Here is a 27,490-nt window from a genome sequence, read left to right as displayed (position 1 = left end):
CTATATTCCAGTAGTCAAATCATACCAAAACTCATATCTATCTTTTCTCTCAGACATTTTCCTAAAAAAATAAAAATTTGACAATATTAATCAAATTCAATTTACTATACAAAAATGTGTATTGTACACCGTAAGGTAATAAGATATGTTTTGGCAATGTAATTGTTATTTATTTAGCAGTAAATTCATCCGTAAATATATCTTATATATAAAAGAAATTCATCAATTATATATCGAACTCAATTTATATTATTTTGTACTCACTGTAAAATAACACGAATAATGTGTGTATTTCCAGTAGGGTCAGACTCAATTAATTACGAATTATTTATAAAAACTTATAATATATTAAATAATTGGAAAAATGAAATTATAATGTTATATGTACTTTTTAAATATTTTTGAAAACAAATCGCGCAGAAACACGATTCCCGCCGTTTTCTTCATTTAAAACGAGCAACGGTCGACGCCATAGAAACTCGGATCGAAAACGAGCAGTAGATTTGATTGCATGATCGCTGATTGGCTGCCAATCATCGGACCACTGCCGGACCTCCGAGAGAGAAAAGAAGCACTAATTGGTCAACTAATCACGCTGTTCAATCCATATAAAAGGTTAAAGTTTAGGCTGGAAACATTCAGTTTAAGCTTGGCTTAGAACTTCATGTCGAAAGTTGAATTGATTAACGAAACTCCGATCAGAATGTTGTTTAATTAACGTTAAGCTTGAAGCAAGGTTACTTTCATCTCGCTGCTTCTTCAAAGAACGCCGGAATATGCTACACCTAGTTACTATTCAAGGATTGTGTCGTAAAATGTCTCCTCGATGGATCTGTTCAAGATTAATGGACTATTTGCACTCTTACTTATCAATATTTTGTGTGTGTGGAAACCTATATTGTAAATATCTTGAACGTTGTAAATTTATAACTCTCGTGAAACATCGTAAGTTAATTAAATTTAAACAGAATTTGAAATTGACTATGTTTCAGGACTTTGACTGTTATCTAAATAAAAGTATGTTTTCAACGGCATTCAAAAAATGTATATTATATATTCCAGATTTTTTTTTCATCTTAGCATTCTTGCACTAGCACAATCAAGTGTGACGTCTGGGTTCAGATGAAAAACCGTCAAGTCTGCATTGATGGCATATTGCGCGGTATCAGCCGCATATTCTTCCGCATATAATCTTCTGCACGTTTGTCAGCTGTTAATGCTATTAGGGAAAGAAATGTTAAAAACTCTATCCGAGGCCAATCATCAGACATGGCAAAAGCAGTGTGTGTTTTTCTCACATTTTTGCCTCAATCGGATCGATGCCAAATTTTAGAGAAATCGTGCTATTGGCGATGTAATCGAAGAAAGCGACACGAAGCGTACTTAAAACCATGCGCATCTCTATTCTATGGAGATTTAGCTTCGGCCACTTTCGCAGATGGCCAACATTCGGTTCCATACAGTGCGACAGGTTATACCACAGTTCAATAGATTATCGAGTTTAGGCGCATCGGCATAATTTTGTCATAGAGAACATTGGTGATTTCCCAACACTACAGCCATGTTACATTTACTGTTGCACAGACCTTGTTGTAGATGCCACTGTCATTATGTAGGATTAAGCAGAGGTAGCGAAAAGCGCAGTATGCGTTTTATTTAGGTTATCACTGTTAAACTGGATCTTTCTCTTGAAATCATTTTTAAATATTTGGTCTTTTCGGTGTTAAGTCGCAGGGTGAAGCAGCTCAGACATATGCTCTGGGCCTGAACCTGACATTGTAGCTCCTCTCGGGTAGTAACTGGAAGCATGACGTCAGCATAAAGCAGCGTTAAAAGCATGTTGCCCTGCAAGTCCATGATGACAAAATTAACAGCAGCAAAGACAGTGAGGATCCCTGATGAGTACCAATGCTCACCAGGGAGTTGTCGAACGTTTAGCCGAGTATCTCACTCAGCTGCTGATATTCATGTACAGCATTGTGACGCAGCTGACAAGATCCTTAGCCACACTGTGATCTTGGAGTGTGTACTAAATCAGCTAGTTCAATACTCGGCCTTTTCCAAGTCGAGGAACATGGCGTATACAGGTTTATTTTTCTACCAGGTTTTTTCATTAACCTGCAGGCTGCAAAGATCGTGTCAGTAGTACTACAGCCTCTCACAAAACTATACTGGCCAACACTGATCTGGATAATGTCATGCAGATGTAGGTCGAAGTTCTGCTCAAAGATTTTCATGTGAGAGAGCAGGCTTATTCGTTGAAGAATTCTACTGGGTCAAACAATCAGATGGAATGAACTTTGCATCGATGGCACTATCAGTGAAATCATGTTTCTCTGACAGCATGTAGTTGATGTGACTGCGGCTGTCTCTACAAGTATAGGTGATCAAAGACTCATGCACTTCTTGATATAAATGTTGCAGACAACAAAATTGTTAGCTTCTGCTCAGTCGTGAATTTGACAGTCAGCATTGTATCGTATGTCATAGCAATCATACCCATTCTTGGCCTACCGAACGTGGCTGTTCAATTTACCACAGACCTTAATAACGACATGTGTAAAAAGCTACTTTTTAATAAAAGGCATGTACATGTATTTGTTATTTTATCATTTTAGTAAGTTATATTAATTACATATCTAATTAAATTATATTCAGGTAATACATATTTTATAAAAATATATTTTTATTGCTTGATAAAACTTTTATTATGATTATTCTGTGGTTTTCCAATTTCGTTACGAAAAATAATTTGTTACCTTTAATCCAAATGTTAAAATACAAATTATTAAAATTAGAGGATTCGTCTCTTCACCAAGCAATACCCAATTATACCAATATAACATAAACCTTTCTTCTGAGAGCCAATGCATTAAACATTCTTTTATAAATACACTTTTCATTTGATATCTTTCTATTGATTAATTTATGTGGAATAATTAACCATGTCCTTTACTTACAAAAACTTGCATACTTAATATATTCAGAATGCATCACAAAACTTTTTAATACGGGTTAAGTGATAAACATTCAAAATGTTACTTGTTAACTAATTACCATTATGAAACATAATTTTAGCTCGAGACTATAGTTGCAATCCTGGTTGATGTGGAAATCTGCAAGCAAATTCTGTATTAAAGAGTCTTATCTAAAAGGTCCCTATTAATTCTTGCACCCATGAAAAACATGTAACATCTGCTATAACTTCATAACCTTAATATTTGTTATCATTACTTTTTGCCCGAGGAACGCCGGGCTAATCTACTAGTTTTAACCCCTTTCTGTCCTCGCAAATTTTAAAAAAATCATAATTAATAATTAAATTATAATTAAAAATAATCAAAACAAAAAAACGAAAGAAATGTGTTAATTTTGAAGAAAAAGCTTCGAAGTACAATTTCCATTTTTCGCCTTACCGCCAAACTTGACACCAATGAGTCATTGTTTACACAGCTAGATGACCTTGAAAACAGCTGGTGTCGTCTTTCGCGGGACATTCTCATGAAACTATCGGCAAAAGAAAGATAAAAAGTAGGGTGAATACTAAATGGCGGAATATTTCAAATTTTTTTTTTTAAATTACGATTTAAATTGAAATTTTCGACCCCCCGCGACTTAATTAAACGTAATTACAAAAAAATCTATTAATTAAGAAAATTAAAAAACTATTGGATGCTGTTTTTTACATCAGAAAATAGCTTTAAATAACTTTACCGAAGTAAAATCGGCGCGCTAGAACTTTAGAAAAATGAATAAAGTTCCATTAAAAAATCCCATAAAAAAACAATTAAGCGTTAATCGCGCATCATTAAGGGTTAATTAAAATCGCAATAAAATGTTTTCGCCGGGTAAAAATTTTAAAAAAAATTTGGGGACTGAAAAAACATCCGAAAATTCAAAAAAAAATTTTTTACCCCCGGTTTTTTTTCCGAGGGTCTAAAAGACCCTTTTCTGTGTAACGCTATGTAAACCGCTCGAACTGAGCTTTACATGTATGTAAGAGAAATCCCTAAAACTCCTACTATTTTAATCTACTTCAGGTGAAATTTTTTGTTGCTCTTTATGACACAACAGATAATATAAACACTTTTATTTCAAAAATATTAGCAACAATTCTTTAATTTTTTCAAACCTTTACTCTTTTCAATTTTCAATTTTCTCCACTTTCTCAGGAAAAGTATTCCATAACGTTTAAATAGAAAATTTCTAGTATATATATATGCAGACTGTCCCAAAAGTGTCAACACACTGACATAAATCAAGCCCACCAACAGATTAATAAATAAAACCATTGAACATTGGTGATTTGAAGATTTTGGACAATGGGCAGGTCAGCACACATTGTTCTGGGTTTTCTTCATGTTTCTAACACCAAAAAAAATATCCAATTTCCACACAGTAATTCTTGTGATAAGTTTTCACATTGGCAGATCACCAATGTGTTCCTTTTTTTTCTACATCAAATCTTTGCATTAAGATTTTATGTAAGTGGATTGATGAAAAAAGTGAAAGAAACACATCCGTGATCATACAATCTTAATGCAAAGATTCTAATATCTCTCGGGGTGCCTGGTGGGGTCTGAGAGGCCTGACTCATTTTCAAAACTTCATAAGTATTTTAATATTTGCGTTAGCGACTTAAGGTTATTAGTAGCTTCAGCTCTCTTCATGCACTTGCGATCACCACAAAATTTTTAGTTTATCGCGCGATATCCTGCGAACAAGGCGTGTTTTAATAAGTGCCGGGCCTCACATACTCCACCAGGCACTACGTGTTGCAAAAGTGTAAGTAATATTTTTTGTGTAAAATTCGTAATTTTTGTGTTTGCTAGATTTATAGCATGTTTACGTTGTCAGTAGATAAACGTTTAAGCAGCTACTGAGCGTCTGTAAAAAATGATCCAGATTTATTTGCATGGGACATGCGAAATTCCTATGGGAAAAATGCCTGATTTTTCAATTTCAAATTTTAACTGAAGAAGCTTAATTTTTATGCTTTAACAGATAATTATATTAAGTGCCATTAAAAATGAACCCAAAATATTTAAATTACTATGAAATTACATCATGATTTGTACAGAAACAAAGTTAATATTTTTGTCACAACAAAAAACTTAATGTTTTTTATTATGTAGTCGTGTGAATAAATATTTCACATAAATCAATGATTGTTTTATTCTAAATATGTCTTAATAAACGTATTATATATACATATTTTCATAATATTAAAATTATCTCTACAAACCATATAATGTAGTGTTTTAATTTGGGGTCTCTGAGACCCCACCAGGCGCTCGGCAAAACTTTCTTCACCAGGCACCCCGAGGAATATGGAAAAATTTTAATATCTCAGGAATAAGAATATACTTCATTTTTTATGCATGAAAACTTAAAACGCTCTGTGTGAGTTGAATATACTGTATATTACAATACGGTATACTTAGAAAAGTATATTTTACAGAACTTATATATACAAAGCTTTTATGTTCAAATTTTATTTTATAATGCTCTATAAATAAGACATAATTTAATATTTCTTTAGTAATTTTATCTAACGTTTATAACTATAACAGCCAGATAGATTGTCACCAAATGATATTCTTGAACTACCGGATTTCATAATTGATTGAAAAACTATCATTTAAAACATTTGATTTATTATAAACATCTTTTAACAATATAAAATTACATATTTATTATTTAGTTGAAAATTTAAAAAGCAACTATACAAAATATATCAAACATATATTAACAAAATTTTAAAAATTTTAATATAAAAACAACAGATAACTTTTTTAAAATATAAATGAGTAATAAATAAATAACAAATAAACTTTTTTTAATAAAAACGAATAAAATATAAATAGCAAAAAACTTTTTTCAATATAAAACTAATAAATAACAAATAGGCTTTTTTAATAAAACAAATAAAATAAAAATAGCAAAAAGAGTATTTTTAATATAGAAAAACGAATAAATAACAAATAGACTTACTTAAATATAAACAAATAAAATATAAATAAGAGAGAAACTTTTTTAAAATATAATAAAAAGGAATAAATAGCAAAAAACTTTTATGAATATAAAAAATAAATAAATAACAAATAGACCTTTTTTAATATGAATGAAAAAAATATGAATAGCAAAAAGACTATTTTGAATATAAAAAAAGGAAGAAATAACAAATAGACTTTTTTAATATAAACAAATAAAATATAAATGATAGAAAAACTTCTTATGAATATAAAAGAACGAATAAAAAACAAATAGACTTTTTTAAATGAATGAATAAAATATAAATAGCAAAAAACTCTTTTGAATATAATAATACAAATAAATAGCAAAAAACTTTTATGAATATAAAAAACTAATAAATAACAAATAGGCCTTTTTTAATAAAAGAAATAAAATATAAATAGCAAAAAACTTTTATGAATATAAAAAACTAATAAATAACATATAGGCCTTTTTTTAATAAAACAAATAAAATATAAAAAAACTATTCTGAATATAAAAAACGAATAAATAACAAATAGACTGTTTTAATATAAACAAATAAAATATAAATAAGAGAAAAACTTTTTTTTTTAATATCAATAAATAAACAAATATATAACAAGTAAACTTTATATTAATACCAATGAATAACAAATAAGTTACAAATAAACTGTTTTTTGAATATGAATAATTAACTAATTACCATCATTTTAGATATTATTAAATAATAAATACACAAGAACTGAACTTCTTTTTGAACAAGATGTAATAATAAACAAAAGCTGAACTTGTTTTGAATAAGAATCAATAATAAATAAAGAAAAACTGAACTGTTTTTGAAATAAAAATTATAAAAAAATAAAGAGAAAATACTTGTTTAAAAAATCTAAATGAAGTATATATAAATAGGAAATATATAATAACACAAGTATGTATGTACGAATAGATATAAACTCTGAAATTCTTCTGTATTCTGTTAAAATAAAAAAACATTGATTAAAATTTTCACTAAAATGTTCAATTATTTAAATAATTTTCAAACCAATAACTTTATTTCTATTCTAAGGTAAAAATTTTTTTGAATTATTGATTGAATTATATTACGATAGAGAACTTGTGTATCTACTATGAAAGTAATCAAGCTTATGCTTCTAAATTTCTGATTTCAGATTGTTTTCATGCAATTACATATTCGGCATTCTGCAATTTAAATTCTTATGAGCCCCTCTTCGTTTTTGGTTTTGGAAGAGCCCCATAACGGTTCCATGTTTATGATGTTGAAAATGTAGAAAGGCATTGACTCTGAGCAATTAAACGATATTGTGACTTGTGATTTATAATGTATCGAATTATATTACTGTCAGTTCATATTCATATCACGTAATATTACTGAATAATATTTCTATACATCCATTTATTGTAGTGCTTTTACAGTTTCGCAAGACTACAACTCTACAGGATTTTGTATTAAAGGGGAACATCAAAACACATCCATAAATTATATCAGTTTACCGACTACTTCATTGGAATTGTGTTACTTAAACACTGCTTGAGAATTTTACTATCTACATCTGGATAAAACCACCGAAGACTAATCATTATGGCAAACAACAAAGTATATTTTCAAGTAATTAACCAGAAAAATGCCTTTTTTGTTGTTTGCCATAATGATAAGTTATAAAACCACCGAAAACTAGTAGTTGGTTGTGTATTCGAATCGAATGTATACACAAATTAATTTATATATAGAAATTTAATATTTTGGGGTGGTATCTGCGACATTATCGAAGTTAAAAGTATGTTAACATTACTGTTTTGTTTCTTAGCAATTTGTTGAACGGCCTGTGTGTGCCTAGCGAACAAACATATTCATTTATATATACATGTAAATTAAAGATACTTACCAAAAGAAAAATTTGAAAAATTTTCTTAATTTAGAGAATTTTTTTTGCTTTGTGCATAGTCCGTTGATTGATTGACATGCACATTGGATGTCGTATCCTCTATTATCCTATTGTATCAGAATGAAAAATATAAGTAAAATGAAAACTATTGATAACATATAGTTATCATTATTAATTAAAAAATAAAACGGTAAAATAGAACTAAAGGTTTTAATGGAAGAAGATATCAATTTTTGTCCGTGAGTGAAAGTGTAATGTATAAACTGTACGACACAATCGATGTTCTTCATACATTGTCTTTCATACAATGATATTCGGTACATGAAAAAGTTAAGTTACATTAACTTTATGTATTTCAATGAAAACACGTAACAAGGTCTAATACTATTTTAATGCTCAACTGCTGTTTTGATTTAGACACGTAACACCTTTATCCATGTTAACGGTGTTAAAAGTAGTGTAAAACCTTACTATCATACAATGGCGTTTAACACATTTTACAAGTTGGACATTATTCGTTAATATAATATGCTGTTTACAAGAAAAAAGCTTGTACAGCTTGTTTAAACACAAAAGACGTAATACAACTACAGAACGTACTAATTCACTTAACTTGCAGAACCGAATGAAAATGCTAGTTTGCAGTTCTAAAAGATTCTATCTCAGACAAATCTAGTTTTACAATTTGCAAACTCATGTAATTGCCTGTGATCAGGAAAATGTTATATTCTTTACGTGGAGCAAGAAATACTAAAAAAACAAAGAATGGAAAGTCTATGAAAAGTGCTATGTATCCTACAATCAAAGATACAGATCTTTTCATGATAGAGATGCATGCGACTGACAGAACAAGAATTTTTAGATTACTTGTCTTCTACAGTATCTGTTAGCAAATGATTATTTCAAAACTACAGATCATAGATTCACTGAAGGTAGGTCACAGCTATCTATATTCCGATAAATAGAAAGTGTTTGATGAAAACATGAAAATCCATCAAATTTAATAAATACTAAATACTTAAATGAATCAAATGTAATATTGTGTCAAATAAATCTTTAGATCTTCTTCTTCAATTTTAACAGAAACAAGTTATAAATTGAAAAAGGATAATGATTGTCGAAATCGAATTTATCATCAATGAAGACTTGCGCATTATCATTTCAGTATAAAAGAAATAGTAAAATTTAATTATGATTAAATTTTTCATTTTATTATTTTTTTTTACTACATAAAATATTCACAATAAAATGTTATTCTTACTGTAAAAATATAAATAAAACTGTTTATTTAATGTTAGTGAATATATGAATATTAAATATCAATTTTAATAATAAATAATATCTTTTCATTTGCCTATAATGTATTAAAATTATTTTATTTCCATAATGTAAATACAATATGCAACGTGATATAAAGATACGTATTAAGTAAATATAAAAATCTTACCTATCGGAATCGTCTTTAATAACTTCAATTTCAAGAATCTCATCACAGGATGCAAGATTATTTTTGAATTTATCACGACAAAAGTAAACATCTTTTTCAACCACCTGTTTCGAATCGTTGTCACTGAAACAATCTTCTGCTAGATCACGAACAATGTCCAAATAACCTGCTTTTTGGAAACTTGGAAACTGAAGAAATAATCCCAATCATCATCATCTGTTTGTGATTTTATACTAAGAGCAGGAGGATCAAATTGTTCTTCACACAATAACTCTAAATTTCTAGAAACAATAACAGAAAATCACATAAAGTACGTATTAATTACGTATATACGTAAGATTTTATTATTTAATCCTACCTGTTCAGACAATTGTCGACAGCTTGCAGCTCCACTTTCTGAGCGCGCGATACATGATGATTTTCGCACTCATCGCAACGAAAGTAAATGTGTTTTTTTATCAACCTGTTGCGACTCAGAATGGCTGTAGCCGAAATAATCTTCAGAAAGATCGATAACAATTTCCATATAATTTGTTTTTCCATAACCTTCTAAATTCCAACCGGAGAAATCATCTTAATCATCATATTCTGTTGAGAAATTCGTGCTGAGATAGGGAGGATCAAATCGTTCTTCAGACATAATTAACTCTAAATCTCCATCCACATGGATATTTGCATTTTTCTTAAACTTATCCATTCTCAAATATGCAAACAAAAACAACTTGTGAATTGTTTGGATCTTAGCATCAAGCGAATATTTTTCACAGATTTATTTTTATTATTATTTACTTTATCTATTGAAATAAAATATATTCGATTCCAAATCAGTTCAAAATAATGAAATTTATCTTAAAATTAGCTTTTTATTCTAATTCTTTGCTGTTAATTAAGTTTAAGAACGTTATGTTTATTTAACAACAAATTTCTAGATCGGTAATTCTATTTTTATAAGATTATTTGCACTGTATATTTTGTAGTTTGCCAAAATATTACTCACGTTTATATCCAACACAATTCTTCTTAGAAAATCAAAGCACAACCTTTTAAATACGTCTTTTTTTTCGAAAATATTTTCTCAACAAAGAAAGTGCAACAATGGAAAATTCATTCTTGCGCACATTCTTGTGTTTCTGCGTTATATTGAAGTTGATGTAGTTAAAATACACGAAATTTTTAAAATATCCAGTGCATATTTATTTATTTCTGTTTCAACGATCTTTATTACAAATGAGTACTATACATTAATTGGTAGGCATTGTAGAAAAGTTACATGTATAAACTGTACAGTACATAAATATGTTATATAATATATATGATAAATATGAATTCTTGCGATCTTACAATATCGCAAGAATTTCCCATATCCTGTCTACGCGAGTTATGGGAAATTCGTTTGTAGTTTTTTAACTAGTTTTTATATAAAATATAATATTCATTTGTATCTAACTTCACTGTCTTCTTAAACGGCTCCCACAAATTTTTCTCCATGTTGTAGCATTCATTATCATACCATTTTGTATGAATTTAACCTGGTACGGGATTAACGTCGTAAATTAAGTCTAAAGACATTGCTGCTTTTGCTTCACATTCTACTAGATTATCAGGTGTGAGAGTCCCTCCATACTCATTTGATAGGACATTATCTAGTCTAGCAGAGAGTGAAGATTTAAGTTTATCACTCCATATTGCACGTTTGCTTAAAAGTTGTCTATTAAAAAGTCCAGCTAATACCAATGGGATCATTATTAACAGAACTGGTGAATGATCTGAGCCTATCTCTGTTAAAACATTTAAATCGTTTGCAGCACTAAAATATATATATCTTGTTATACTATCATAAAATCAGTTACACTGCCTCCTATTGTTGAGTGATAGGTAAAATTATCTACTTCGTTTCCTGGCAATAAGCCGTTTAAACGGACAAGATTGTTATTTTCACATAATTTATATAAAATTTCCCTCTATCATTAAGTTTTTTATTCGTTATAAAGACAAAATCATTTGTACAAACATATTTCGTGTTTACTATTTCATAATTATTCTCTTTAAAAATAAATATTTAATTTACGTAAAAATAAACTTATAATAAATTTGAATTATGACTTTTTACAAAAATTATTAAATTTTCGAGTCTATCTTACAACTTTTTTTTACACCTCAGAGAATCACAGTATAATGGCTTGAATTAACTTCATTAGGACAGATGGTAGGTTATAAAAAACTAACACACGAAGCTAAAATTGATCGGAACACCGACCTTTTATTTGAGGATTCGGCGTCCTTTAACACTAAAAACAATGGTTACAAGTTCTGACCATAACTACCTTGTCTTTTAGCACAATATCAGGATTACCTCAAACTTATACTAGTTTGAGGTGATTCCGAATGCGAGCTACTGACTCTGCTCCGAATTGGACCAGCTCAACTAATTCCTCTCATTTCATCAGAAATTTTCAACTTTTAAGTAACTGTTTCAATGTGTGATTTTTTGTCCTGTCACGAAACTTAGACTCAGACCCTCAGATCAAACTGGACAAAATCTCAGTGGCGTAGCTAGGAGGGTTCAGTAGGTGCGGTCCACACCGGGCCGCTGGAAGACGATAGGCACATGGGGGTCCCAAAATCACAGGGAAAAAGACTCAAAAAATTTTTCACGGCAATCAGAACAAAGCAAAATTTGGCATTTCGCTGCTCGAGCTGATGGAACTCCTATTACACAGAAAAACGATCAACTCAACTCCAGTCAAGTAACTATATACACCACTATACAAAAATATTTTAGTCCGTTTACGTAGAAAAAGCAAAAAGATAATACCTAACGCCTAAAATACCTTCGTCGCTGTATCTTCGTAACTTACCTGATTTGTCAAGATGGACCAATCAAGCTTCTGAATTTCATTCATCGATACAAATTGATCGATTAGGCACAGGATATAGAAATCGGTCACCGAATCTTCTTAACGATCGGAGTTAGTGCTGCAACTTGCGAGAGACTTTTTTTAAGCTGAAGCTAAGTAAAAACTACTCGAGATCGACAATGAGCAACCTGAAATTGACAAACCTTGCCATTTTATCCATCGAACGTAAAGTTACTGATTCCATCGATTTCGATTCTGTTATTTCTGATTTTGCTAGTCAGAAAGCTCGTAAAGTAAGTTTTTAAAATTTAGATGTATTCTAATAATATTTGTTTTACATCGCACAAAACGGAATAAATAAATTTAAAAGCCCGAAATTACAGAAAAAATTACTTGTTTTTTGTTTGGACGTTCCCAATTACCATTACGAAAAAAAGACAACCCTACCGAAAAATTTGGTTTTGCAGCGGGCCCGAAGAACTCTAGCTACGCCGCTGGTTTTAATGAGTTACGCGAATTTATCTAGAACTTTTTCCTTTAAAATGCCAACTGATTCTATTTTATTATTCTTTCATTTTTTATTTTTTAGTTTGGTTTACTTTATCTATTTATTGTAATTTCGTTAATTTAATTTAATTTAATTTAATTGTTTTAGTATTATACTTTCCTTTTTTATCTGTACTTTTCGTCGTTGTTTGTTCACAACAACAAATCAGTTATAGTAATTCGTTTGTGACATATTACTGTTCAAACTGCTTGCCCAGATTAATTACATCGATAAACATCGTCTCGAGTTCTCGATGTCACCTATCTAGTAATATAGTAATATTAGTGTAAAGAAAAAAATGCTCTACTACTTAAACAATATTAATTTTGAATATTTGTAGTTAATATTAGATTGACAAATGTACAAATTAGATATTAGATATTCAAATGCTTCTGTAAATGTATTCGCTGAGGTATATTAAAATTCTATAATTCAAACATCATAAGCGTTACAATAATTTTAATGGAGTGATTTTTACAAATCATTTTATATATTAAGATGGATATTATTTTTTTAACAATAGTATTTTATATAAAATTTTTCATGTTACATTAATTATACATGGAAAATTTAAATTGTTCAGAATTTCCTTTAATGTTTTCTGGTTGGAAAAAAGTTACTTTACACTTTACAACGAAACAGTTAAAGAATGCTAAAGAGAATTGTATTTTTATTATTTTAGCATCAATCTTGGATAAGTATATGTCTGTTTTTTACTTATGATATCACGTCTGACAGTAAAACTTACATTCACACAGGAATGAAGTGGGCGAACTTTGTTATACATAATTTAATATTATTACAAAGTAATTAAAATCTTCTATTTGTATGTCACTCAACATATTTATTTTATATCGTTCCTATTAACATTTAATGATATATTATATTTATTATTTACTGAATGATTCGAATTTACTTGATGTAAACTAAACAATATTTTACCTGAATTATAGAACAACATAAAAATTATCGCCGATTTTATAATTAAAAATTAATGCCTCAAGAATGTAATAATGACTTTAAAACTTGCAACTACTTCTAATTAATGAAACAAAAGTATTGTTTATTACAATTATTGGATAGCGTAAAAAATAACGTTTACTGATGCACAAATTTAAATACAGTATTCTACTTACAAAATTCCACCTTATTACATTTGTTTTGTTTTTCTGTCTCTCACACTACTTGATGTGTGTCACGAATACAAACAAATAAACTTTTTTAATTATATTTCACAATCATCAACAATTGCATAGCATTATACAATTCGATTTGACTCAAAATTTACAATATAAATTTATATAAAGAATTTATTAAAAGTGTTATAAAAATAACGTTTGCAAAATTATTTATACGAATTTAAAATGATACAAAACATTTCTAATTAATAAAAATTATACAAGTGAATTTTCTGTTATTTTTATTTAATGAAGTGAAGAATGAAATGAGGAAATTGAAGAAATCGATTGCTGTTGGCTATTTTCTATTTGTTCGAAGCATCGCTGAAAAAATAAAATAAGAATAAGTAAATTAAAATTGTTTACAAATAAAATAATCGATATTCTACACAGAAAAGGTATTATGTCTTGATTTTTAATCACACGTTAACAAAATTTTATGTAATTTTTTCTATTATCTGTTTGCTTGAAATAAAATGTTGGCCAAAAATTTTAATATATTTTACATCAAATACGCTTAAATATTTTAATATATACACACACATATATATATTATGCAATTCAATATATATGCATTTGCCCGTATTGATTATTTATGTGTTTAAATAATTTTAAAAAATGCACTGAAAAAGTGCCTTGGCCTATTTTCAGTGTTTCGTCGATAATGTTTAATTAAACTGCTGATAATCATCATAAATTAAAAGCAGTGATTAATCATAACAATTTAAATACCTTCGCAATTACGCGATAATTATTTTCATAATTTATTTAATGTTTGATTTTCACAGCAACTCCCACACCAGGCGATGAAGGCAATAAACAACAAAAAACAACACCGAACTACTATTCATTTATGAATTTATATATGTATGTTAAATACTTACCATGTACGTAGGATAGGTTTTCGGATCGTCAAAACTCAAAGTATAGAGAGCAGGAGCGAAACATTTCAGAAATTTTGCGTATTCCTATTAATATAAATATATTATTAGTTAGGAAATTAATAATAATTATTATGACGTAAAAAAGTTTCAAATAATTACATAAGGTGACGTCTGTCTGATTTTACAAATGAAATCAGTAGTCTCGTCAACTGTCTGGAAAAATTTCTGCTGTTGTGCACAGTTTTTAAAGAATTCGATTTCCTAAATATTAATTAAACGAGAATAAATTATTTCTAGGAAGATTTCTTTTATCATAAAACTTTTTCGAAACTTGAAAAGCTTACCAATACTGCTTTATTTTCGATTAAGCAAAAGCGAAAGTCTTTTTTTGTCTCCTCACTCAAAGCTAATTTAATAAAAGGAAGAAACGGAAAATTAACTAAACACAATTTTCTCCCATACTATCTACATTTTTATGAACTTCAACAAAATATTGCATGAATAAATAGTGTTAAAACATAATAATACCTGCCCAACGTTAATCGTATGTTACTAACACTCACCACAATAACGTCCGACGTCCTGAGCCATCTGCTTAAACGGATTTGCGGGTCTCACAGTGGAATCTTCCCAGCAATTTATTGCAGAAAAAGCAATGGTATTTACGAATAACTTCAGAACGAGATGCATATTCATCATTTATCTATTTTCTTCTAACAGATTTCTAAGTTATGTGGGTATTTATACAGTCCTCTTATCGCGTAACAGAAGTGCGTGTTCTGATATCTTACCAGGAAAATTAAAACTCTACCACACCTAAAATAAAATAATACGGATTTAAATATGCAAAACATGATTTATTTATATACGAATTGGTTAATTAACATTACGCTGACTTTTATCAGAGTTTCGCACATTTAATGATCGATTTAATATGAATGAAATTCGTTTTCCTTACTTTTTTCCGCTAAACGCGGTTAAAATATTTATTCATATGTAAAGTAAGATGTTATCTGAATAGTTTAGTATTATAAAATTTGGAAAACATTTAGCTTAACACACATTCATAGGTATTAACAAACACCAGTCACCAGCAACTTGGAAGCTATTAATACGCTGCCCCTTAAATTTGTCATCGTAAACTTAAACTTGCACCATTAAACATAAACAAAACACATTCCAAAAATAAGATCTTTGAATTTAATTCTTAAAAATATTTTACGGTTGATGATCAAAAGTTCACGAATTATACAACAAAAGTTGTTTACATCCGAGTCACCACTTAGCTTTTTTCTATATAAATTAATGAATCACAGCGTAATAGATCAGTGGTGTTATATATTATGAATGCTTTGTAATAATAAAACAGTTATCATTTTTTAATTAATAAATTTACTTTTAGAAAAATCTGAATTGTATATAATACAATTGAAGTTAAAATCCACAATTCCCACGAATATGATAATTTTCGAATTACAGTCAAACCTGTTTTATGCGCTCTTTTTATGTGCGATTTTATTTGTGCGATTTTTTTAATGCGAATTTTTAATTTGTGCGGTATAGTTGGCGACTAGTCTCGTGCGATTCGTCATGTCTTACGTTGACTTATTATAGCTAAATAAACTTATTATAGCATAAATGCACTTATTATAGTAATATTATTGCATAAATATGCGAAAAATGAAATAATTTACTTTTTAAGTCAACAAAACACCACCTGGACAAAAATATGTAAAACAGACGATAGACCGGACGATGCAGTCAAGTGCTGACATCTGTTGTAAATAAATTCTATTTCGTACGGTTTTGAGTTATTTTCTATGTGAGACTTTTTTTATGCGGTCCCTGTTGACCGCATAAAAAAATTATTTTTTTAATTGTGTTGCGAAAACTATTATTTACAGCCATTCGTGAAGTTTCGTGAGATTTTTTTTAATGCGTTTTTTTTAATGCGTTTTTTTTAATGCGGTCCCTATCCCCCGCATAAAAACAGGTTTGACTGTATTTATATTGCAGCTTACAAAGATAAAGCCACAGGAAAACTGTTATTTTTTGGTACAGTTAGAAGACTATAAGTAAAAAATCTAATATGAAAAGAAAATGATAAGTAAATAAAAGGGAAGAGCATCTTCCATTATTCATTCATCTTATCGAAAATTTTTCAAATATGTCAAAATTTTCTCATGAGTGGTCCTCTTCGAGCTTATCTATTTTCTCACACGCTGTTCTTCTTCTTCTCATAACTTCTTTTAAAATCTATTATCGATACAAAAACTTTTCTGTAAAATCATTCTGTTATACTAAAAGTAATATAAATCAATTATAAGAGCAGAAAAATTTCGATTGATATTAAAACACAAAATCTATAATAAGCACACAAAGTTCGTAAGAACGAGTTCAAGGTATTCACGTCAGGTGACTGATCCCATTAATTTCCTGTGTTATCTGTTTTATTTATTACTCCTCGTTCGCGTGTGTTCAGAATAAAATAATTCCGAAAATCACTTAATTAAAGTTTTTCATGTATTACCCGGGAAAAGCAGCCGAAATTAAAGATTTGATAAATTAGATAGATTGATAAATTAAATAATACGCATTGGGTTATAGAATATTAAAACGTAGTCTTACGGTATTTAAATGCTAGAAGAAATACCGAAATCTCGATTTATTCTACTCAGATTATTTCTTGTATTTGTAAATTAGGTTGATTTGGTTATAATGATTATCAGACGATAAGCAGAAAAGGCAATAAACCTATTAGGAAAAACTATTGGTAGAGATAAAATTTAAATAAAACGAGCAATTATTTGTTGTGACATTGTCACAATAAAGGCTGCAATTTTTAACTTATTTAATTTAAAGTTTATGCTTTCTATTTGAAATAAGAACTGTAGTCTCTTCCCCTGTACATCGAACTTTTCTTTTAACAATAGAGTAATCTATCTAACACCGTTCTTAACATTAACCGAGGCTTGACAGCGACAGAGGAAACTAATAGGTGTAATAGATGAGTATTTATTAGTGAATTAAATTATTTAATAAATATACATAATCTTTACATATAATTATTTCCAGGAAAGTGTAAAACTGTCGTGTTGAATTTTATAATGAGTAATATTGTATTATCGTCATGAAGTAATATATAATAAGGTGAACTGCATTTCAGAACAATTTGCCTTAGCATTTACCGAAATTAAGATAAAATAAAAGAGTTTCCTAAAAACACAGATGTAACGTTTTGTTTTTTCCAACTATCTTCAGATTAGATATTAGTGTAGGCGGCCATTTATTTTCAATTTCATCACCACCACATTAAACCTATTGATGTTTCCTTCTGCAAAGAAAACAATTAAATCTCTCAACTATAATTAAACATTTTTGAAATGGCACGAAAGTTAGTAAAACACGTTACAAAAAGTATTCGCGTTTTGAGGGAAAAAGAGCGATTTCAAATTTTTAGTGCCTCACAAACTGAAACTAGAGTCACGTTGACGATCTTCAAACTGTAGTTCTTCTTTCAGCAGTTCGGGAGAAAAGCATCAAGAAGAAGAATGAGGAGGGATCTCTGGCACAAAAGAGCACTAACCAAGAAGGGACATTAAAGTAAATAGTTGAAAGAAAGGGCAACTACTGACTGGAATCAGCCTTTTTTCGTGAAATTCTAAGTAGCAAATACATTAGAGCAGGAGTGTCAAACTGGGAACCCGCGGGCCGAACGCGGCCCCAGATGCGATCTGTTTTTTCATGTTAACTTCTTAATCTGTAATATTAATTAAATTTTATGTCGTTTCCAATTACTTAATTGTAAAGTCCGTTCGATGACGTATTCCTTATTTCCGTGTCAAAACATTGTTTAATGAATACCCGAGATAATTATTTAATATTAAATTACAAAAAATTACACATTTGCGAGTGTTTTGTTATTCGCGTTTTTTGAATTTTTGGTAATGATCAATTTTTCATCCTTAATTTATTTTCCTGCTGAGACTGTTTTAAACTTATTGAGAACATTCGCAAACCCAATGATTATCAGTTAAAACATAAAGTTAATGAAATACAATATATATAAAACTTAAAGGTATTATTAGGATATACGTTATTGTTTACCGCATTTTATGAACTACGGCAGCAATTTGTGTTAAGATTTAAACTTAAACTGATGGGCGTAACGTAGGTAGACCCGTAGAAATTATTTGGCATATTATTAATCTTTTATAAGACTGATGTACACATTTAAGATAAAAATAACAATGGAATAGACCTCATTTTTTACAGCTGTTTCTGAAGAAATATAACACGATTTGAACGTTTACAAGGAATTTTTTGGAAATAGAGTATATTCGTCTACGCAATAAGAGTCGATGCTGAAAATGTTTAATCCATATAATTTGAGAATTTCTAGATGTTTGTAAAATATATACTACTCAATGTTATTCTTTTGTTTCTGAATTTATGTCGGAAGTACGATCACATTCTGTTTTCACATATTGTTAACAATTTCACACTTATAAATATATTAAATGTCTTTATTCTCTTTGCTTATTCCGTTTTAATGCATTTTAAATTTTTGTATTTTAATTAACTTCTAGAGCTGGGATGGCAAGCCTGTGGCACGTGTACCCAAAAATGGTACGTCAGGAGAAATTTGGTATGCAACAGATCTGATATTTTCTACTTGTTACTGTTATATTGTACTAGTTTATTATGGCTTTATATTCAATTCTGCATATCATCATACATTTCTAAACAAGCTTTTATATTTAATTTAATTAAATAAATTCTAATTCAGCTGGAGTTTTAAACTTATAACTTTTACAAGTTTCGAAAACAGTATTCATGAATCAGAATCACCTTACCATTTTTAGAATTTAAATAATTCTTGAGTCGTTACGAAAAACGATAAAAAGCATGTTTGAAAGTGATAATTTCGACAAACCCTCTATGTAATAATATTGTTGTAGAACAACTCAATACTTACAGATCTAGAATAGATTAAATGAAACAACGAGGTTTCATTCAAAAAACTAATCAGGAATTTTTCAAATTTATGCTAGTTTCTAACCCTCAGGCAAATATGATGTATTAAATATTTCACAAATTATAACTATTTTCTAATTCGGTATTGTTCCTGTTTTTTGCCTACAAAACATTTATAAATTTAAGAGCAATGTTTACTTAACAATGACCATTCCTGTTTATCTTAAGATAGAAATTTAGTGCAAAACATCTTGATATTTACTAATTAATTTCGATTCGATTGATAATTTTAATTTATTCATATTTAAGTTAATTAACTTATAGATTTTTTCAAACGAAATTAAACAATACAATAAATATGTAATCGATTTTATTATGAGTAGGGCCTACAAATTAAATTTGTACAATTTTCGGACAATAAATATTCGCGTGCGGATTCCAAAATTAATGAAATTATTGATGTCCAAGAGGAACAAGCTAATTCCGCTTTGAAAAAATATACTTGAAAAACACAATAAACTTGAATAACCGTCACTTCTGCGATTACAATTCTACTTTACTTTATAAAAATAGATAAGGCTACGTGTCAACCTAGCAAATCAAAAGTAGACAAAAATTACTTGGTATATAAATGCCCATTCGAGATTTTTGGTGGAATTTACGACGTTATCTAAGTTAGAAGAACGTTAATGTAAATGCCGAGTGCCGTAGCAGTTGATGAAACGGCTTAGGTGTGCGTAGAGAACAAACAAAGAAAAAAACTGACAAACATTCTCATTTATATATATAGACAAAAAGATAATCTGAAATGCAAAACGTCAAGTTACTTATTATTTCCAGAATTACATATTACGATGTCTCTATATACTATGGGCATTCTCATTAAAATGATAAGCGAATACTCGTTAATATAAACGTAGATTCAATCTTGACAATGAGCTTCAAAATTTATGTTTAAAATTACTGTGTTTATTCCACGATATCATTTCAGACAGAACAAAATATATTCAATAGTGCAATGACCCAAAAGGGTCGTGGGGTAACGCGATAGACCGGAAATCAGTATCATCCGAACTTCTCCTGCCCTCCAGGCGAAAAAGGCTAAAGGCGCGTGATAGTCACATGCTTAAGAGTAAATATTTAGCATGCCGTAAAATGACGCAGTGCTACACTTTTGACGTAAGAAATAAACGAAAAACAGAACTCTGTGTCAAGTGGTTATTGACAAATAAAGGAACCGCGTAGAAAGTTTTTGTTATTTCATTCGCTATTATTGTAATCTATGAGGCAGAAACATACTTTTAAAAAATAAGAATAGAGGGAAGGAATTCAGAATACGTCTTTTAATATATTTACGAACTGTTTGGCATGAAAATAAATTATTGATGCTCATCGAAAATTCATGGAAAGCGAACACTCAAATGAACGAAGATATATGTTACGTTTTTAAAGCTACAAAATAAAATAAAGTGAAATAAATGGTATATGAAATAACAACATCAATAAAAACTACATTGTACGATGTAATCCGTTTTGCTATTATAATTTAAAGCGAAAATCACCACAAAGATCAGCAACAAAGGCTAAGTACTTGGGAGTGCACTTTGTGAGTTGAGTTGACAATAGATTGTTAAATTTCACATATCAAGGAAACATTTATTTTCTATAATCTGAAAAGAATTGTGATTTCAGAATTGATAATTTTTTAAAAACTTGTTGTTCAGCAATTGTGTATGATTCGTAATGTTATGTTTGTCACATGGATTTTCTCGAACTGGAAATTGCCTGTTTAGCTTGAAAAACAATTCACTTATTAATTTTCGACTGCTTACGCATATTTCTATTTTGGGTAGGATTTTTTAAATGGAAATTAAAAATTTCACTTTCCACTTAATAAAATCAATTGTATATTCTCTCACTGTTGAATTTGTGGCGTGTTCTGTGAATGTCGTTCGATAAAAGCGATTATTTAATTCTTACCCTTCCTGTCCGCAATCGAACTGAGATCGATCGGTTTACATAGCGTTACACAGAAAAGGGGTTTTTAGACCCTCGGAGAAAAAAAATCGGAAAAATAATTTTTTTTTTAAGTTTCGAATGTTTTTTCAGTCCTCAAATTTTTTGAAAAATTTTTTCCCACGCGAAAAAATTTTATTGCGATTTTAATTAACCCGTAATGATGCGCGATTAATGCTTAATTGTTTTTTATGGGATTTTTTTATCAAACTTTATTCATCAATCTAAAGTTCTAGTGCACCGATTTTACTTCGGTAAAGTTATTTAAAGCTATTTTCTGATGTCAAAAACATCATCCAATAGTTTTTTAATTTTTTTAATTAATAGATTTTTTTATATGTAGGTGTAATTAAGTCGGGAAGGGGTCAGAAAATTCAATTAAAATCATAATTTTAAAAAAATATTTAGACATATACCGCCATCTAGTATTCACCCTACTTTTTACCCTTCTCCTCCCAAGAGTTTCATGAGAATGTCCCGCGAAAGACAACACCAGCTGTTCTCAAGGTCATCTAGCTGTGTAAACAATGACTCATTGGTGTCAAGTTTCGCGCTAAGGCGAGAAAAAGGAAATTGTACTTTGAAGTGTTTTCTTCAAAATTAACACATTTCTTTTGGTTTTTTTTTGTTTTGATTATTTTTAATTATAATTTAATTATTAATTATGATTTTTTTTTAAATTTGCGCGGACAGAAAGGGGTAATTAACTATACAAATACATAAATGAATAAAATTAAAACTTACTAATAAATATAAGATGCTAGACTAAATTAGATAAGTATATCTATTGTTAATAAATGTACCTACTATATTTTTTAAATTTTGCGTGGACCAAAAAGTGGATTATACCGAATTATCGTGAAACTCTGATAAATCTTTACTACATCAGACTGAATTGGTGTAGTAAGCAAAAAGCATGACCATCTGAAGAATTCTGTAAATCTATGCTTTTTCTTACATTAATCTATGACATGAAGCAAACTATTCAAAAATTTTAATATATAATAATTATTGCTACATGTTAACTGAATAAATCACACACTACATATGATATTGCACAAAGAATCTATATTTAAAGTTCATAAAATGTTAACCAGATTACATTGTTGAAAACGTTTTAAAAATTTATATTTTGTAGACTTTCTTTGAAGAAAAGTTCCTGTAAATCGTTTTCATAGGTAAATGTGTTTTGTATTCGTTCAGATAAATTATTAAAATTGTGTAGACTCTTACGTTCTATAATCTCCAGAAAATCGCAACAAAACATGATAAATCATGACAACTATAACAGAGCGAGCGTATTATCCATGCCTGATCGAATGTCGTCTACAATATTTGCTGACTCCCAGAAACAGCAAGAAAATCCAATAAATCCAATCACGTTGTAGAGGTTTAAAAAACTGTAAATAGCCGATAACCATAACAAACTAAATAACCTGTGAAAGAAATTTGTTGTTGGATGACATCTAATGTGGCATTCTCTCTGCGTAGCATTATAATAATAATTTTCTATATACGAATCTCCATAATTCTACGTGTTAACGTTAAGAAAGATGGTATAAGCCTAGTATGGTACTACAAAATCAATTGAAAAAGCAGGATACCGGGATTCATAGGATCCTTTGTTGACCTCTATGATGATTTGTGGTTTAAATTATAAAGCAAGTAAAATCACATTATACAATATATCAGTAATTGTTATTGGTATCTTACACAGCATTTATTTTAATGCAATGTGTATTTTATTTCTCACAGTGTATTATACACCTTCGAATGTTTTGGGAATTGTATTTTATATTTTCTTAATAATAATCAATTTTTTATCCTTTATTCATTTTCATGTTAACAAGAATTAAGTTCGCAAATGTATTCAGAAACTTCTCAACCTCAAAGATATTCAGTTCGAGAGATCTTCTCGAAATTATTTAAAGACTAAAGTTATTATTATTTGGATATGTTTATTTCTTTATTGCATTTTAAAATCTGTGAATTCGTCTTCAAGTTCGATACATTTTTTAACACTGGGATTTAAACTAAATAGGACAGTAGGGATCATTGTATTGTTTTTTAATAGCCTACTAGATTATGTATTTTTCGCCATGCCCGTACAATGGTTATGTCTATTCTTTATTGTTAAATGTGAAATATTGGAAAATGCTTTGAGTGTTTTGCTGAAAATTATTAAACAAGACCAAGTATCTTCTTCACGATTACAATCAAATTTAAATATGTATACGTATATTTTAAGTGTTGCTAATGCTTTGTCAAATATTTATTCTCCAATGTTATTTCTGTGGAGTATTTATATCGGAAGTAATCTGATATTCACTTTTCACCTAACTTTATCGGTTCCGCAGACAATGAAAGTAGATATCTTATGTATTTTTATTCTTTCTCCGTTAATATCCTTTATATATTTTTCAAGTTTATGTGTGTCGGCATCTCGACTGAAAACTATTGCAAATGAAATAAGAAAAGCTTTCTATGTGGTTTGTTTATCCAGCGATAATCATTTATCTCATAGTTCTATCTCTCGTTTATCTCTTTACGTAAAGTCTTTAGACGATTTTCCTGCACTTAACTGTCTCGACTTTCTTTTTCAACGATCACGAACGCCTTTAAAACATCATCTTCGCAATTGTCAATTGTTGGCATGTAACGTCTAAGGATTCTTAATGCCTCTAGCGTGAGAAAATGCAAAATTGGATTCCGGTGTGACGTTGATGTAGATTGTATATTTTCTTTTTGTTTATCTGTTATTATTTCATACATAAAAATACATAAAATGTTAAGGCATTTTTATTAATATGTATATATATTAATAATATTATTATACTATTAAATATATTAATTATATATTAATAAATAATTCGACTTCCCCTCCTGAAAAAAAAATTGAGTTCGCACTACATGTGCGGAGAGTGAATTCATTTTTACAGGAGAGAGTGACGACTTATCAATGTGTGGGACAGCAAAAGTATGTCGACTTATCCAGTAGTGACGAGTTAAACGATGTCGCGTAAACCGGAGTCTTTTAACATTAATGTCTACGTAAGTCGGCCGGGACCACAGAAAACTGACTACTTAACCGATGGTGTCAAGTTATCCGGGTGTCGACTTACGCGGACTCGACTGTATTTCTATTTTTCTAATATATTATATTCGTAAATATAAATATATTCGTATGATGAATTGAACTGATACAAGAACCGAGTGTGAATCAACATTTTCTCTTTCCATTAATTCCTAGCGATTCTCATAATACAGAATAATGCTGTCACGTGACAGAGGCATCTAAGGCGTCAGCCTTCAGTTATGGAGCATCCAGGATCCAATCGAAGTAATCGACTCAGAATTTTTTGGAAGATATTGTAACGTCCCGTAAGCGTGGCGTGGGCAAACTCCTTCACAACCCGAGTCTATCTGTCCTTTCTCTTTCATTCCGAGAGTCAACTCCCCTCTTCCCGCCTCGACCTTTACACTCTGCACTCGTCGGCGACGGCTCAGATGACCAACCGGTGTTTATCCGTCCACATTTCATCAGTCTCTCCCTCAACCGTCTTCTTCTAACGGTGATCGTTACCAGTCCAAAAGAAAAGGCGGTGATCGTTACCAGTCCAAAAGAAAATCGTGTCTACTCGATTCCACCCCCGATACTATGTATCCTATATATATAATTTAATAACTACAGATTTCACTTACCTCCGATTTTCAACTATCATTTCTTTCGGGATTTTTTTCGGGTTATATTAAATTCTGTAAAATATGAGGTGATGTAAAAATATATTGAGAGTAGTAAACAACTCATATGCTTTAAAACAGTGGTGCGCAAACTTTTTTCGACTGCGACCCCTTTTGTAGAAAGAAAATTTTTGGCGACCCCTAGAGATAAATGTTCACAAATACGATGTATATTTCGCGCATTTCTTTCGTTTCATCGAATAAAAACATCATCATATCTGACTCATATTAATTTTATTTATAATTTTAAGAAAATACTTTTTGTATAACATAAAAATCAGTAAATTGCCCTTTAATGAGATGTATTTGGCTGCAAGTTTCTAATTATCTCATCAATGTTTGGATGTATGTTGCTAATTGCAATTCGCATATCATCTTCAGGGTTTAAACGCGAGCGGTATTTAGTTTTTATTGAAACTAGTTTGCTAAATCCAGTTTCACATAAATACGTTGATGCAAATTGTATTAAAACTCTGATGGCATTCTTGTATAAAACGGGATATTGCTTCTCCACGGATAGCCAAAATTTTTGGCAAGGCTGAGTCTTAAATTGATTTCGAAGAGTATAATCACTAATTAAATCTATCAATTGCTCTTTCTCACTAATTTGAAGAGTTGAACTGCATATGTCGTAGGAAAATGGATCACGAATCCAACCAAGATCGTTTTCAGGAAAATCCTTGAATCTTCTCGAAAAATTTTCCTTTAACTTTTCAATGTGATTGGAAATGATGTTTTTAAATGTAAATATATCTATATTATTTTCCTTGATAAAATCGTTAAAGCAAGGGAACATGTCGGTGTTGTTTTTATTCAGTTCAGTTTGCCAGAGACTAAGCTTATTCTTAAAAGCTTGAATTTTACTGGCTGAAGTTATGATAGTTGAATTCTCACCCTGCAAGCTCAAATTTAAGTCGTTAAGTTTTTCGAAAATATCAACTAAATAGCTCAGCTTCCCTAGCCAAACTTCATTGATATAATAACTTGCCAATCTATGTTTCTTTTCGATTAAAAACATGTACACTTCATTTCTCAAATCAAATATCCGTCGTAGTATTTTCCCACGTGAAAGCCATCTGACTTCGGTGTGTAACAGTAACTCTCATACGTTGAGCCCATCTCATTGCAAAGTATTGAAAAGAGACGGCTGTTGAGGCTGTTGCATTTAATGTAGTTAATTGAACTAACAGCGTCTTGTAATATGTTGTGCAACTCTTCATCCATATCTTTTGCAACAAGAGCTTGCCGATGAATCATACAGTGATTAAATACCATATGAGGCGCCACTTTCTGAATTAAGCCTCTGAGCCCTTTATTCGAACCTGTTAATGCTGCAGCACCATCAGTACAAACCGCAACACAGTTTGCCCAGGTAAGGGACTTTGCTTCAAAATATTCATTTATTACTTCGAATATTTTTTCTCCAGTTGTTTTTCCTTCCAAACTTTTGCAACATAAAAACGTTTCTGTTATATCTTCATTAAAAATAAACCTAACGTAAATAATTAGTTGTGACATTTTAGTAATATCGGTAGTCTCGTCCAGTTGTAAAGCAAATACAGATGAATTTTGTATGCGTTTTATGACTTCTGACTCGATATTTCGTGACATTTCGGAAATCCGCCGAGACACGGTATCTCTTGATAATGGTATTGTTTTTAGTTCATCTCCATATTTATCGCCATGCATAATTGATGTCATCTTGGTTGCTGCAGGAAGGATAAGGGATTCTCCAATTGTATGGGGTTTCATTGTTTTTCCTATTAGATAAGAAACTTCTAAAGAAGCTCGTAATGCTTTCTGAGGTATTGTTGTAAATTTCTTTAAATGTGCACTTTGAATTTTCAGATTTTCAGCTCGTCTTTGAAAAAAATCGGCATGTTTATTTTGAAGTTCTTTATGTTTAGTTTCCAGGTGCCTTTTTAATTTAGCTGGTTTCAT

The 27,490-nt window shown here is 29.8% G+C and overlaps 1 protein-coding gene across 1 annotated transcript; it reads right to left on the bottom strand.

Moving 5' to 3' along the window:
- LOC136989192 (zinc finger MYM-type protein 6-like) lies at nt 1–27,490 on the bottom strand. The gene is made up of 6 exons (XM_067287281.1): nt 26,738–27,490; nt 14,816–14,899; nt 9,707–9,846; nt 9,515–9,629; nt 9,349–9,452; nt 1–61 (listed from the first exon to the last, which is right to left on the bottom strand). The coding sequence occupies exons 1-6, from the start codon at nt 27,488–27,490 to the stop codon at nt 1–3; spliced, it is 1,257 nt and encodes a 418-aa protein (XP_067143382.1).

The sequence above is a fragment of the Centruroides vittatus genome, unplaced genomic scaffold, assembly GCF_030686945.1.
Source record: "Centruroides vittatus isolate TY-2023 unplaced genomic scaffold, ASM3068694v2 contig_1284, whole genome shotgun sequence".
Lineage (NCBI taxonomy): Eukaryota > Metazoa > Arthropoda > Arachnida > Scorpiones > Buthidae > Centruroides > Centruroides vittatus.
The sequence above is the reverse complement of the archived record's forward strand: the minus strand, read 5'-3'. Positions and strand labels throughout refer to the sequence as shown.